The 15,323-nt window shown below is 43.0% G+C and overlaps 1 protein-coding gene across 2 annotated transcripts in view; it reads left to right on the top strand.

Annotated features, from left to right (window-relative positions):
• Positions 1-14,270, top strand: part of P4HA3 (prolyl 4-hydroxylase subunit alpha 3) — a 96,213-nt gene extending 81,943 nt beyond the window's left edge. For both annotated transcript variants that reach the window (XM_077451358.1, XM_077451357.1), the window contains 6 exons: positions 1,361-1,425; positions 5,804-5,963; positions 6,201-6,263; positions 6,398-6,466; positions 7,922-8,018; positions 12,014-14,270. In XM_077451358.1, the coding sequence (XP_077307484.1) occupies positions 1,361-1,425; positions 5,804-5,963; positions 6,201-6,263; positions 6,398-6,466; positions 7,922-8,018; positions 12,014-12,084 (525 nt within the window). In that variant the 3' untranslated portion in view covers positions 12,085-14,270. The remainder of the gene's footprint in view (positions 1-1,360; positions 1,426-5,803; positions 5,964-6,200; positions 6,264-6,397; positions 6,467-7,921; positions 8,019-12,013) is intronic.
• The last annotated feature ends 1,053 nt before the right edge of the window (positions 14,271-15,323 follow it).

Genomic DNA, 15,323 nt, shown 5'->3' with positions numbered 1-15,323 from the left:
CTGATAGATTTCAGCTGGTGTCTTGGCTTTCCATGCATTTTTGCATCTCCCTTTCTCCATGTGTTCCATACTTTTTCCCTGTGCCATTCCATTTTATTTCACATAACTTCACTTCTGAACTTATTTGTTTTGGTTTCTTTGTATGTATGGATTGCATGGGTTGTCACCGACGTAGTGACATTTTCATGTCATTAGCACCTTTAGCTAGAAAAATGGCGACGTGTTCAGTACTTATTTGTCTCTCTCTCATATGTGTGTGTGTGTGTGTGTGTGTGTGTGTGTGTGTGTGTGTGTGTGTGTGTGTGTGTGTGTATATGTATATATATATATATATATATATATATATATATATATATATGTGCGCATATACATATACACACTATATTACCACAAGTATTGGGACGCCTGCCTTTACACGCATATGAGCTTTAATGGCATCCCAGTCTTAGTCTGTAGGATTCAATATTGAGTTGGCCCACCCTTTGCAGCTATAAAAACTTCAACTCTTCCGGGAAGGCTGTCCACAAGGTTTAGGAGTGTGTCTATGGGAATGTTTAACCATTCTTCCAGAATTGCATTTGTGAGGTCAGGCACTCATGTTGGATGAGAAGGCCGGGGTCGCAGTCTCTGCTCTATTTCATCCTAAAGGTGTTCTGTCAGGTTGAGGTCAGGACCCTGTGCAGACCAGTCAAGTTCCTCCACCCTAAACTCGCTCATCCATGTCTTTATGGACCTTGCTTCGTGCACTGGTGTGCAGTCATGTTGGAACAGGAACAGGAAGGGGCCATCCCCAAACTATCCCCGCAAAGTTGGGAGCATGAAATTGTCCAAAATGTCTTGGTATGCTGACACCTTAAGAGTTCCCTTCACTGCAATTAAGGACAAAGCACAACCCATGAAATACAACCCCACACCATAATCCCCTCCTCCACCAAATGATTTGGACCAGTGCACAAAGCAAGATCCATAAAGACATGGATGAGTGAGTTTAGGGTGGAGGAACTTGACTGGCCTGCACAGAGTCCTGACCTCAACCCAATAGAACACCTTTGGGATGAATTTGAGTGAAGACTGCAAGCCAGACCTTCTTGTCCAACATCAGTGCCTGACCTCACAAATGGGCTTCTGGAAGAATGGTCAAACATTCCCATAGACACACTCCTAAACCTTGTGGGCAGCCTTCCCAGAAGAATTGAAGCTGTTATAGCTGCAAAGGGTGGGCCAACTCAATATTGAACCCTACGTACAAAGACTGGGATGCCATTAAAGTTCATGTGCAGGTAAAGGCAATCGTCCCAAAAGAGTATTTTTTCCAAGTTTTGGTTGTAGTGCTCACGTCCCCTTTCTCCGTCTCTCACAGTTGCACAGGTCGGTGGTGGCCTCCGGAGAGAAGCAGGCTGAGGCAGAATATCGGATCAGTAAAAGGTAATCATCTCTCTATAGTAGTCGGCGTTTATTTTAAATGATTCGAAATTCTGGAAGTGGCGAGCATTTTCCACCCAGCTGTGTATTGTGGGCAGAGGCTTGGCACGGCATGGACTCCTAATAAGCCTTAATATGGAAAGACGGTGCGGCTTGGAAGGCTGGAAGAAAACCACTCCGAGAAATCATTTGTTCCGTTTTGTTTTGCAGGAAAGAAGGAATTCCTTAAAGTGTATGTAAAGTCTAACAATAAATCTCTCCCAATTGGTTTGCAAGGGATTGTTTACACTTGCGGGTCGGGTAAAAAAAAAGGCGATTGAGCTGCATTTTTATAGCCCTCCGACCTCCCCCCAAAACCCCGGTAACACAAAACAATACTTTTATTTTTCAAAAATAGACCATATGCATCCACTACTAAATGGCCCTGTAATTTATTTTTCATGATAATAAATTCTTACTGTAATTTCCTGCCATCTTGTAATGTCCTCTACGAGCTCTTGTGTGTAAAAATATTAGTGCTCATTCGCATGTGGTCATGTTCACTGCTCTATGCACATTACACATCCCATAGTCCATAGTTCATAATCTCAGGGGCGAGCAAGAGAAGGTAGCAACTCTCTTAGGCCCCATTCACATCTCCTTCCAGCTCCAAAAACGTTGGAGGAGAAAAAAAAAAATCAATTATTTTCCTTGGAGTTGGTTCACATCTCCACTCCAAAATCGCCTGACGCTAAAGGCCTGAAGCTCAAAAAAAAATGTGGGATTTTTTATTTTTATTTTTTTTGTAGCTCGAACCGGGCAGATTTATGCGTTTTTTGTTGCATTTTTATTCCCATAGAAATGACTGGCCATTTACACGTTTTGTCGCGCATTTTTTGTGCAATTTTCTACTCAAATTAAAAAATTTAAGAAAATAAATTAGTAATAATATATGAATAAATAAATTTAAAATAAAAACACAAATAACTAAAAATCATCATAAATAAAATTATTATTATTATAATACAGGATTTATATAGCGCCGACAGTTTACGCAGCGCTTTACAACATGGGGGGGGGGGGGGGGGAATCAGAGAGCCCTGCTCGTTAGAGCTTACAATCTAGGAGGATATGTAATAGTACATAAATAATAATGAACCCCTAACCTTTAAAAAAATAATAAATTATTATTATTATTATTATTATTATTAATTATAATTATTATTAATAATAATACAAACCCAAACCGAAAAAAATAAAAATAAGTTGCTATTACTATAATAATAATTATTTATTTATTTTGTGTTTAGTTATTATTATTATTATTATTATTATTATATTTAACTTTTTTTTAAGGGTTAGGGGTCAGAGTGGTTGTAAACCCCATTCATGAAATCTGACCTATGCACGTATATCTGTACTGTTTACTTATCTCTCTCCAAAGCTCTAAGTGCCGTTTCTTTCTGCTGCTCTGTTCCTCTGTTATTAGCATGATAACTGACAAGTTCTCCGACATAGGAGATAAAAGCAGCTGGAAATTTGTGTTCATACTTCAGATCTACATGTTCCCTTGTTCCTCTGCCTCTATGTGGGGGGGGGTGCCTTTCCTCCAATCGGCTCACACTCAGTGTAAGCCCAAACTCCCCTCCCACTGCTGAATGAGGAAACAAGATTTCTAACATGATCATCTCCCTGTTCTGCCTCTCCATGCCACGATCGCGGGCCACAGTGGACATCGAGCCCGTGGGACCCGTGGGCGTGCAGCGTGCGCACGAGTGCCGTGGATGACGCAGCGACGTACGGGTACGTTGTTTTGCGCACCTGTGCCACTTTGCCAACCTATATCCGCGTGAGCCGGTCGGCAAGTGGTTAAGGTTAGGGGTTATTTATTTATTATTACTAAGTATTAATTTATTGAATTTATTTATTATTTATTTATGATTAGTTTTATTTATATATTTATTTTAAATGTATTTAATCTTTTATTATTATTAGGTAGTAGTAGTAGTAGTAGTATTAAAACCCTAACAAAAAATAATAATAATAAATAACCCTAGCCTTTAATCCTAACCTTAACTCTAACCCTTTACCTTAAAAATTATTATTTTTATTATAATAAATGAATAATACTATTTAAAAAAGAAATAAAAGCTAATAGAAAAGCTAAAAAAAGCTGAAATGCCAATGCCTAGCAGCAAGTGATGCAACAGATGTTAGTTTTCTCTATTGGCTAATGGAAAAAAAAAACGGCAAAGCTCAAAAATGCTGTATAGAAATGCACAAGTCGCGAATAAAAATGTGCAAAAAAAAAAAACGCCCAGAAAAACACTCAAAGACGCTACCAGGTGTGAATGCACAATGAATGGAGAACTAACGTAACCACCCGCAAAAAGAAAGTCAGATCACAGCAGAAAAAGAAGATTGGAGATTTGGAAGAGATCAATAAAAGGGACTTCTCTGAGTTAAGAATACAGACTTGAATAAATTATGTTTTTTTTTTTGCTAACCCAGAGATTAGTGTTACTTTAAAAACTGCAAAGGAGCCCAGCTGGGGTTACCCTGCACACAGATTCGACGCAGTGGTGCAACAACTATAGGGTTAAAAAAAGATGACAAAAGGCAACATATCATATCTCACCGCCTGTCAAATGCAGTGGATTGCTTTTCAGAGGGGTGGCAAGTGTTAACTGACCCTTAAATAAACCATTGAAAGCGATTTATTGTATCTGTTCGACAAGCGAAAAAATAAAAAAATATAGTAGCCGATGTATGAGCATTTTGTGTTAGCACCCTTCCAAAAGAAAAAAAAAAGAAGAAAAATAGAGCATCACCCATCCCCCCCTCCCAGCACAAATCCTCTCTCCCCAAACCCCCCCCAAATAAAAGAAAAATTGAGCCTCAAACTGCAGACTTACCCCCCTAAGCATAAATTTCCCCTCCCCCCAGGATAAATCCCCCCTGCACAAATCTTTGACCGCCGCCCATCCCAAATCCTCTCTTCCCAAATCCCCCCAGCACAATCCTCCCCCCGCCAAAAAAAAATCACTCCTCCTAGCACAAATCCTCTACCCTTCAAATTCCCCCTCTCAGTTCACATCCTCATCCACCCATTCCGAATCCCCCCTCCCAGCACAAATCTCCCTTTCCAGCACAACCCCCCCCCCCCCACAAATTCCCCCACCTAATAAAAATATCCTACAATCGTCTTTACTAGCACCACCCCCCCCCCAAGAAAAAATGCCCCCTCCTAGCACAAATCCCCCCCTCTAATATACCTCTTCTAACACAAATCCTCTTCCCCAGCCCCCCTTCCCAACACAAATCCCCCACCTTTCCTAGAACACACGCCCAAAATTCTCCTCCCTAGAGTAGTTCTTACCCCCTGCTGCCCCCCCAAATGCTCCCATCTAACACAAATCCCCCCCCCCCAATCTCCTTGTGGCACCCCAGCACCTCACATGATACCCATTGCCTAGGGCAGCGGCCCCTCCTGCCCACCAGTAGCCGTGACCTCTGACATCACATGACCAGCAATAGCCATGGCCTCTGACATCACATGATTAGCAATAGCCGTGACCTATGACATCACATGACCAGCAATGGCCATGACCCATGACATCACATGACTAGCAATGGCTGTGACCTCTGACATCACATGTCCAGCAATGGCTGTGAACGCTGTGGTGACATCACTTGACCAGTAATGACCATAAACCCTGAGCTGAAATCACATGACCAGCAATGGCCATGACCTCTGTGTTGACATCACATAGCCATGGCTGTGACCTCTGACATCACATGACTAGCAATGGCTGTGAACCTTGTGGCGATATCACTTCACCAGTAATGTCCATAAACCCTGAGCTCACATCACATGACTAGCAATGGCCATGATCTCTGTGTTGACATGAAATGATCAGCAATGGCTGTGACATTTGTGTTGACATCACATGACCAGCAATGGCCGTGACCTCTGACATCACATGACCAGCAATGGCCGTGACCTCTGACATCACATGACCAGAAATGGCCGTGACCTCTGACATCACATGACCAGCAATGGCCGTGACCTCTGACATCACATGACCAGCAATGGCCGTGACCTCTGACATCACATGACCAGCAATGGCCGTGAACTCCGACATCATATGACTAGCAATGGCCTGGAAATCTATGCTGTGTCTTGACAAATGCCATGTTAAGCTTCATACCTTCTCACCCTAGGACAGGACTACAGAAGACCTGTATAATTCACAGACTAAAAGGGATAATATAAGAGACGTTCATAGTCAGGGTTTACATGCACTTTATATAAGATAATGGTAATTTTGGCATGTTTGTGCATGTGTATACCAAATCCCAGAACTGTCTAGTCCCCTGATTTCCATATGCTGTATTTCAGTGCATGGCTGAAGGACACCGTGGACCCGATCATCAGAAACATTGATGTCCGCATTGCTGCAGCCACTGGATTGAATGTCCAACCTCCTTATGCTGAGTACTTTCAAATTGTAAATTATGGGATTGGAGGACATTATGAGCCACACTTTGACCATGCTACAGTAAGTATGCTGGATAAATAATTTCCCATTCATAGCTGTAGCAAATTTTTCTATTTACACCTTTTACTGAAGAAAGACCTCTGCAGAGAGATCACTGCTTCCACACAGAGAGCAAAGGCCTTCTCTGCAGCTTGCTGGCAGGGGACAGGCTTTTCTACTGCTTTCTGAAGAAAACAAGAGTTACCATGTAGATTCCACATTCCTTCCCCCCTTGTAATCCTCTGTGTTCTGTTACAGTCCCTGAAGAGCCCCCTGTACCGCACCAAAACCGGGAACCGGATGGCCACCTTTATGATCTATGTAAGTTCTGTCTACTTAGTGGTAGAGGATTATCCTTCTATTACTTCTTTCCTCCTAAATGTATAATTTAAAGGTTAAACACTCTATGTGCTTTAAGCAGTGTACATTAGCAGATGCATTTTCTCTTTTATTAGCTGAGTCCTGTAGATGTGGGTGGATCAACAGCTTTTATCTATGCCAACTTCAGCACCCCTGTGGAAAAGGTAAATTCATGCCGATAGCCTAGAAAAATGTCTACCAGATACGGCAGCAGAGTCCTCCAGCCGGGCAGAGGAATTGAGGAGAGTAAGCCCTTGTACACACGGTCGGACATTCCAACAACCAAATCCATCGGATTTTGTCCGAAACTGTTGCATACACACGGTCGGACAAAGCTGTCAGAAAATCCGATCGTTCAGAACGTGATGACGTTATTTTGTTACGACGGGACTACGTTCAGGCCAGTAGCCAATAGCTTTGGTGTAGGAATTTGATCTGAGCATGCGTGGCACTTTGTCCGATCGGAATTCTCTACACATGATCGTAGTATGTCCGATCAGAGCATTTTGTCTGAAAATTTTACCAACAAGTTGGAAAACTTGGTCTGTCGGATACTCCGACGGAAACAGTCCGATGGAGACCACACACAGTCGGAATATCCGACAAAACGGTCCGATCGGACACATTCCGTCGGAATCTCCGACCATGTGTACAAGGGCTTAGATACAGAAAAGAGCAGAGTCATTCAGCAGTGCAAAGTATTTCAGCAGAGGAGAATTAGACAGAAGAAAGAGCAGAGTCCTCCAGAAGTACAGAGAATTTCAGGGTAGACGACTTGGATAGAGAGGCAGAGTCCTCCAGAAGTGCAGAGAATTTCAGGGTAGACAAATTAGATAAAGAGGCAGAATCCTCCAGAGGTGCAGAGAATTTCAGGGTAGATGAGTTAGAAAAAGAGGCAGAGTCCTCCAGAATTGCAGATAGTTTCAGGGTAGACAAATTAGATAAAGAGGCAGAATCCTCCAGAAGTGCAGAGAATTTCAGGGTAGGCGAGTTAGATAAAGAGGCAGAGTCCTACAGAAGTGCAGAGTAGCTAAGGGGAGGAGAGTTAGAGGGCAGAGCAGATTCTTTCACCAATACAGAGTGTTACAGGAGAGAAGAGCTAGCAGAAGAAGCAGAGTCCACCAGCAATACAGAGTATTTCAGAAGTGGACAGTTATAGTGGCCATATATGGATCGAAAATTGCTGAACCAGCCGAATTTCAATCCATGTATGGGCAAGTCAATCAGTAGACCATCCTGTTGGGTTTTTCCCGATCAGTGATCTCAGCTATGGGCAGCAGAACTGATCAGTGTATTCCACGCCATCAGAGCACAGTAGCTCAGTGGGAGTGACCCCCCCATCCACATCAAATGTGTAAATTGGGTATTTTTTTTTTTTCATTCAACCCTCTAGCATTGCAGAGTTTTTTCCGGAGGGGAGAGTTAAAGGAAGGAGCAGATTCCTCTAGCATCGCAGTGTTTTCCAGAAAAGGAAGGAAAAAAAAGACCTCCAGCAGTCCAAGTATTTCAGGAGAGGAAGGAGTAGAGTCCTCCAACAGCATAGAATATTGTACAATACATGTGTGATAAGTGTTTAATATGACTTCTGATTTCTCATTTTCCTCTGTTTTCGTTCTAAGAACGCTGCCATTTTCTGGTGGAATCTGCACAGAAACGGTGAGGGAAATGAGGACACACTTCATGCCGGTTGTCCTGTTCTGGTGGGAAATAAATGGGGTGAGTGTCGATCTTCTAATAAGGTAAATGTTACAATACATTTTACCTAATCTTACATGATCTTCTGATGACCTGACCTCTCCACAGGCTCTCCTCACTGTATACATCTACTCTTTAGAAAAACTTGTCACCACAGGAAATGCCTGCATGGGCAGTCACATACCCTGGAGAGCAATCTGGGTACCCAAAAACTTGGGGTGCTCTATAGTACTAAACAATCCAGCTTCTGTGGTTACGAGCTTGGGTCTACAGCCTCCTGTATTTCAATGTGAGTCCATGGGTAGGATGGGTTGTCTTTGTGACTAATAGTGACCCCAGCTCTTGACTTCTAGAGTGAGACAAGATTTGTATAGTAGAGTACTCCTGGTTTTGGGGCTACATAGACCCCTACAAGGGATGTACCTCTTTTGCAAATACTCACAAGTGAAAATACACTATGTTACCAAAAGCATTGGGACCCCTGCCTTTATACACACATGAACTTTAATGGCATCCCAGTCTTAGTCCGTAGGGTTCAATATTGAGTTGATATCCTTTGGAGCTATAACAGCTTCAACTCTTCTGGGAAGGCTGTCCACAAGCTTTAGGAGTGTATCTATGGGAATGTTTGACTATTCTTGCAGAAGTGCATTTGTGAGGTCAGGCACCGATGACGCTCATCCATGTCTTTATGGACCTTCCTTTGTGCACTGGTCCATATAATTTGGTAGAGGGGGGATTATGGTGTGGGGTTGTTTTTCAGGGGTTGGGCTCAGCCCCTTAGTTCCAGTGAAAGGAACTGTTAAGGCATCAGCAAACCAAGACATTTTGGACAATTTCATGCTCCTAACTTTGTGGGAATAGTTTGGGGATGGCCCCTTCCTGTTCCAACATGACTGCTCACCAGTGCACAAAGCAAGGTCCATAAAAGACATGGATGAGGGAGTTTGGGGTGGAGGAACTTGACTGACCTTACTGACGCAGACTGGGAGCCAGGCCTTCTCGTCCAGTGCCTGACTTCACAAATGTGCTTCTGGCAGAATGGTCAAACATTCCCATAGACACACTCCTTAACCTTGTGGACAGCCTTCCCAGAACAGTTGAAGCTGTTATAGCTGCAAAGGGTGGGCCAACTCAATATTGAACCCTATGGACTAAGACTGGAATGCCACTAAAGTTCATGTGCGTGTAAAGGAAGGTGTCCCAATACTTTTGATAATATAGTGTATATGTATACACAGACTCCAACAGCAAAAGTCCTCCTGTATGGATGGAGCTGGGAACTTATCTCTTCCAAGTTAAAATATCTTAAAATCTCATCTAGATATTGAAGTGTATACAAAGGTAAAACCCTTTTTACATTTTGGATAGAGCAAGGAAGGGTTAGACCCTCTGTTGAGTTTTTATTGCCATGTGCCCATTAGGGAGGTTCAACTCTCTGTTTGTAGTTTGGAAGTGAGGGGAATTTCCCCAATGGGGATACCTATTCCGGGGGGCAACTGTCAAAAGCATGAATGAACATTCGTACGAAAATTCCAAAGACATGCTGGGACGTTAATTGGCTTCTGTCTAAATTGGTCCTAGTATGTGTATGTATGAATGTGAGTTAGGGACTTTAGATTGTAAGCTTGAGGGCAGGATTGATGGGAATGTACAAAATATACAGAATGTAAAGCGCTACATAAATTGACGGCGCTATACAAGTACCTGTAATAAATAAATTGATTCTCAATACATTCGATGACTTTGAATGTCGTTTTAATGTACTTCAACATTTCAAAACATTTGATTTTGGAGTGAATTGACTTTCCCAAAGGAAAACCACATTTGTTGTTAGAAATTTGTTCAATTCACAAAAATTTTCAGTCCTGTTACTTCAAATTTTTGTCATCACTGTGGTCAAAAACGAACGTCGATGACACCACTTATGGTTTGAAAAAAATGAACGAATGTTCTTAAAACAAAAATTTTCAAATGAAATCCGACTAATTTGTGGCCAGCTTAAACCCTTGTACACACGGTCGGAGATTCCGACAACCAAATCCGTCTGAGTAATTCCGACGGATTAATTCCGGAAGGGGTCCGGAAGTGATGTTGCATACACACGGTCGGACTAAGTTGTCGGAAAATCCGATTGTACATAACGTTATGACGTTATTTCGTTAGGATGGGACTACGTTCAGGCTAGTAGCCAATAGCTTTGGTCTAGGAATTTGATCTGAGCATGCGTGGCACTTTGTCCGTCGGAGTATGCTACACATGATTGGAGTATGTCCGATCGGAGCATTTTGTCTGAAAATTTTACCAGCAAGTTGTAAAAGTTGGTCCGTCGGATATTCCGATGGAAACAGTCCGATGCAGACCACACACAGTCGGAATATCCGACAAGACGGTCCGATAGGAAACATTCCGTCGGAATCTCTTACCGTGTGTACAAGGGCTTAGAGGGAAATTCCCCCCACTTTGGGAGATTTCCTTTAACTTCTGCTTCTCTACTACAGAAAGTTTAGTGAAATGGCTCCAATAAGACACAAACGGAAAAAAAAAAATTAATAGGTTTTGAAATTTTCCCTATTCTATTCAAAACAAATAAAAATAAAAAATAAAATTGCAAAATAAAAAAAAAAAAGTTTGGCTGTACATTCACTTTAAATTCTTCTCACCGCTCTTTCACGTACTTCGCCACAGGCAGGAACAGGTGAAATAGGAGCGTCAGTCTGTCTTTGAGATCAATGGGAAATGTTTGATGTATCAGGAATTTGGCCTCACAGTAAATATTTTACATGTTTAAATGTCACATGTGCAGAAAGTCAGTTTTTGTGTGTGACGTGACTTGACAGATGTCTGTAGGAGAGTGACACAGGAATTTATAGATAGGCAACCCCTATCCTCATATTGATTAGTGGTTCCAAATTAATAACTACTGCAGTAGGGAACATAAACAAAAGATACGCCCAGCATCTTTCCAAATAACTGTTCTGCTTTATTATGACACAATTGAAGGTTTTTATACACATGATTACGTAGGTATGACATTAATATTACAATTGTACGTTTATGATAACAAGGGGCGTAACATAGGCAGGCTAATTCTAATCAGGACTGGAAAGAATGCAAACATGTACAGAAAACATTATTAGTGCTGTGTGCACAGTGAGGACTTCAATGGGATTTGTTGTTGGGGTCCAAACTTTTAAGATGTTCGAAAGTTCTGGCGCAAACTGTATAGGGGGTTGTCCAGCCCATCTCTACTAATGAGGTTTTAATAGGACTTAATCAAAAAGACACACGTAATGCTATAGGGTATTTTTGTTGTCTGTGTCTCATTTGGAAATTTCACGCCTTAAGAAGAGGTGAGTTTAGGTTCAGTTCAAACATGGAAGTTAGCTGTTATTGCTGGGCCAATGAACTGCCCGTGGGGGGGGGGGGGGGGAGGGGATTCCTTGCCCTGCAGCTGGCATACGCAAGGGGGGGGGGGGGGGTGCTTGTATTATAATTACCCTAATAATGGCACATGACTATATTGTCCATTTTTAGTGTTGGGCCATGTGCCCAAATTAGGTCAATGGTGTCATGAGCATCCCTGCCTCCTATGTTTATGCCCGCCTGCAACTCATTGGTCCAGCAGCTAACTTCTCCTCCCCACCATGCAGCTGGCATATACAAGGAGGGGATGTTTCTGATATTATTACCCTAATATGGGCACATGGCCATATTAGGTCAAGGGCATTGACATGTGTCTATATTAGGTCAATGGTGAATCTCTCCATCTCTAAACATGTCAGCCGCCAGCAGGGAATCACCCACCCACAACACATTGGCCCAGCAGCTAACTTCTGGGTATGAACAGAACCCAAGCCCAAACCCAAGCTCATCACTATTCCTGAGCAGCCTGATCAAGAGTCTGAATTTGTACCAATAGCTTCAGAAACACCTGTTTAATTGCTTTTATCACACATTTTTGGTATTTATTTTAATTCAATGATCTTTGCTGATCTCGCTTTTTCCCATCCCAGTGGCCAATAAGTGGATTCATGAATATGGCCAGGAGTTCAACAGACCGTGTTCCCTGAACCCTGATGACTGAGGAACGATGGGGCAAGAGAAGGTGATTGATGCCTCCCAAAGCACCATGAAGGCGGATGGTGGAAGCAATGGGTCTCATATAGAGGTCATCACAAGTGGCCTGCAAGTCAAAAGAAAGCAAGCCAGGTGGAACATCTTACAAATGTACAATCCAAGTAACACCATGAAGGAGATGTGACCTGATGGTTGTATAGAGGCAGAAGTTAGGAGGTTTCCAGTTGTGAAAAAAAAGATGGACGTGGAGGACGAACAAAAAATAAATAAAAAAAGGGAAGTGAAGGTCCCATACAGGGATGGACTGGACCACATACACTGCTGTCCCCACCTTCCCACTACACACATCCTCACGACACCGCTGTGTGACCTCCCTCCCTGTGTGACCAACACAACACAATAGGGTCTATTTGTAAACGATTTTCACCAATAATCTTTGTAATGTGTCTAATATGCTTGTTTCTGATGATCGTAAGCTGCATCAAGAGATGCTTCAATCAGGAAAATACTGCTTTATGGCCACTGGATGGAGCCAAGGATCATACAACGTATTAGACACATTATGGGGATTAATCTTGATGCCTGTGCAGATACCAAGGCATTTGGCACAGGAATTTTTTAATAAAATTGACCTCTATATGCAATTAATAATCTAAGTTTAAACAATTGAAATAACTCCTGGCAAGACACAGTGGTAATTTACAGCATGCAACAACAATACTTTTAATTTGTCTGTCCACCTTAGGTTCCTGCAGTCTGACTCCTGATCGGTTGATATGGGATAATGTAATGGAAGGTTTATGTGTGTCGCTATGGCCTCAGTTACAGGGACAGCAATGGGACAATAAAAATAGGCGGTTTGAGACATGGATTAGCCCTCCACCTCCATCCCTTACCCTCCTTCCCACCAGCTGTCCAGCTGCAAGTTAACATGGCCACCAACCACGTTGGTTCACACTGCCGTGGTCGCAGTGCAGCAAGATTTATACCACCGGTCGCGTTTGGCAGACAATACCACTGCCAAACACAACCCATTCAAGTGAATGTGGCTCTATCACAACCACCCACAGACGCAAGTCTAAATGAGCCCTAGGGGTCACCATACACCTTACAATTTCACTATACAATCTTTAAACAATCAATTTTGTTTTTACCAAAACTACAATATGTAATATGAAGACCGACCTAAACTATCCAATCAATCTGTATGCAATCAGGCACAGCCCTTGGTGGATCTAAAGGAGATTGTAGCATATGTGGTAAGCCTAAAACTATCTCTTGTGGCTTTGTAAAACAGAGCGTTTTGTGGGTACAAGGACAGTGTCAAACATGCAGAGTATACTGTGAGTAGACGCAAGACTCTTTTTAACCATGTCCCTCTAAACCACTCCCAATATCCACTGCTTTGTAGCCACGCCCAGTTAACGATGCGCCACTTGAAGCGCCGTGGGTCCTCCTCCTTTTCTCCTGTAGACCCCAGTCCCAGCCTACCCATTAACACATTACATAGATGCAACTAGTAGCGCACAATATGGATGAGCAAAGGCTCCAGGCTTATTCAGCTATGTGCTTTAGTCTTTTCAAATATGGCGGCATCATAACAGCATGCGCAGTATGTGTATAGTACTACAACAGTAACCACCGATTAAAGAGACAGAGTGTTCAACTGCTATGGGGCCAAGGCTAGCAAAAGTCTTCCCTAAATGCAGCTGGTTATTACATCACTCCAACCTCTAATTTAACTTCAGAAGTACAGTCCCCTGGTTCTAAAAGTCAGCCACATTGATCCAGTACAGCTGAAAACCTCCCATACCGTTTAATGTAATGTCACGTATTGTACATCATGTTCTCATTTCCCCAGAAGACTGAATTTTTTTTATAAAGTGATAAAACAGGAAGCTGCAGTCCCTCCCCTGCCAACTGTTTTCTTAAGCCCCACCTATGAGGAAAGAAGATGAACCTAGTGGTGAAAACTGTGAATCAGGATTGGCCAGAGAGCGTGCGAGAAGGGGGAACAACCACTGCACAATGAATGGATTGCTTGTCCCTGGAGCCCCCCAGAGGTCGGATGTACAATGTAACACCAGGAGAGTCTCTGGTGGAATATTGTCCAGTATGGACAAGAATCATAATTTCTCAGGAAATGTTTTATTTTTTTAAATTTTTTAATAAATGTAGAATTTGCATTTGTAACAGATTGCGTATTTATTTGGTCCATGATTGTTATTTGTTCCATCAGTTTTTGGTGGATGACAGAGGGTGAACCCCTCCCCCCCCCCCCCCCAAGTCTCTTCTATTTCTTGGTATTTCTTGGGGATTTTGTTGCTGAGATTCCTGCACCCACCTGCTGTACCAATATATTCAGGGGCTGCCACCATTCCTGTGCTGAGTTCCCAGATTTGTGTATCTGCTGTGCCCATTATGAGGGGTTCCCACCATCCCTGTGCTGCGTTTCTGGGTCTGTGCACCTGCTGTGCCCATTATCAGGGGTCCCCACCATCCCTGTGCTAAATTGCAGAATCTGTACATCTGCTGTGCCCATTATGAGAGGTTCCCACCATCCCTGCATTGAGTTCCCAGGCTTGTACACCTGCTGTGCCCAATATGAAGGGTTCCCACCATCCTTGAACTAACTACCCAAATCAGCTCACCTGCGGTGTCCATTATAAGGGGTTCCCACTATCTCTGTGTTGGGTTCCTGGGTCTGTACACCTACTGTGCCAATTATAAGGGGTTCTCACCATTCTTGTGCTGAGTTCCCAGGTCTGTACAGCTGCTCTGCCCCTTATGTGGGGTTCCCACCATCCCTGTGTTGAGTTCCCAGATCTGCACACCTACTGTGCCCATTTATGAGGGGTTCCAACCATCCCTGTGCTAAATTCCAGGGTCTAGTTTTATGGCATTTTTATCGATCAGCGATTTTTCTCGTGACTACGACATTATAGCGGACAGATCGGACACTTTTGTCACGATTTTGGGACCATTCACATTTATACAGCGATCAGTGCAAATAAAAATGCATGGATTACTGTGCAAATGTGACTGGCAGTGAAGGGGTTAACCAATAGGTGGCGCTGTAGGGGTTAAGTGTGTCCTAGGGAGTGATTCTAACTGTGGGGGGGGGGGGCTGTGTGTGACACGACACTGATTACGGCTCCCGATGACAGGAAGTTGTGATCAGTGACAGTGTCACTAGGCAGAATGGGGAAATGCTTGTTTACATCAGCATTTCATTGAGTCCGCGGG

This window comes from Lithobates pipiens, unplaced genomic scaffold (assembly GCF_037356315.1).
Source record: "Lithobates pipiens isolate NorthernLeopardFrog02 unplaced genomic scaffold, aLitPip1_a1.2 Scaffold_23, whole genome shotgun sequence".
NCBI classification, from domain to species: Eukaryota; Metazoa; Chordata; class Amphibia; order Anura; family Ranidae; genus Lithobates; species Lithobates pipiens.
This window is presented reverse-complemented; position numbering and strand designations above follow the sequence as displayed.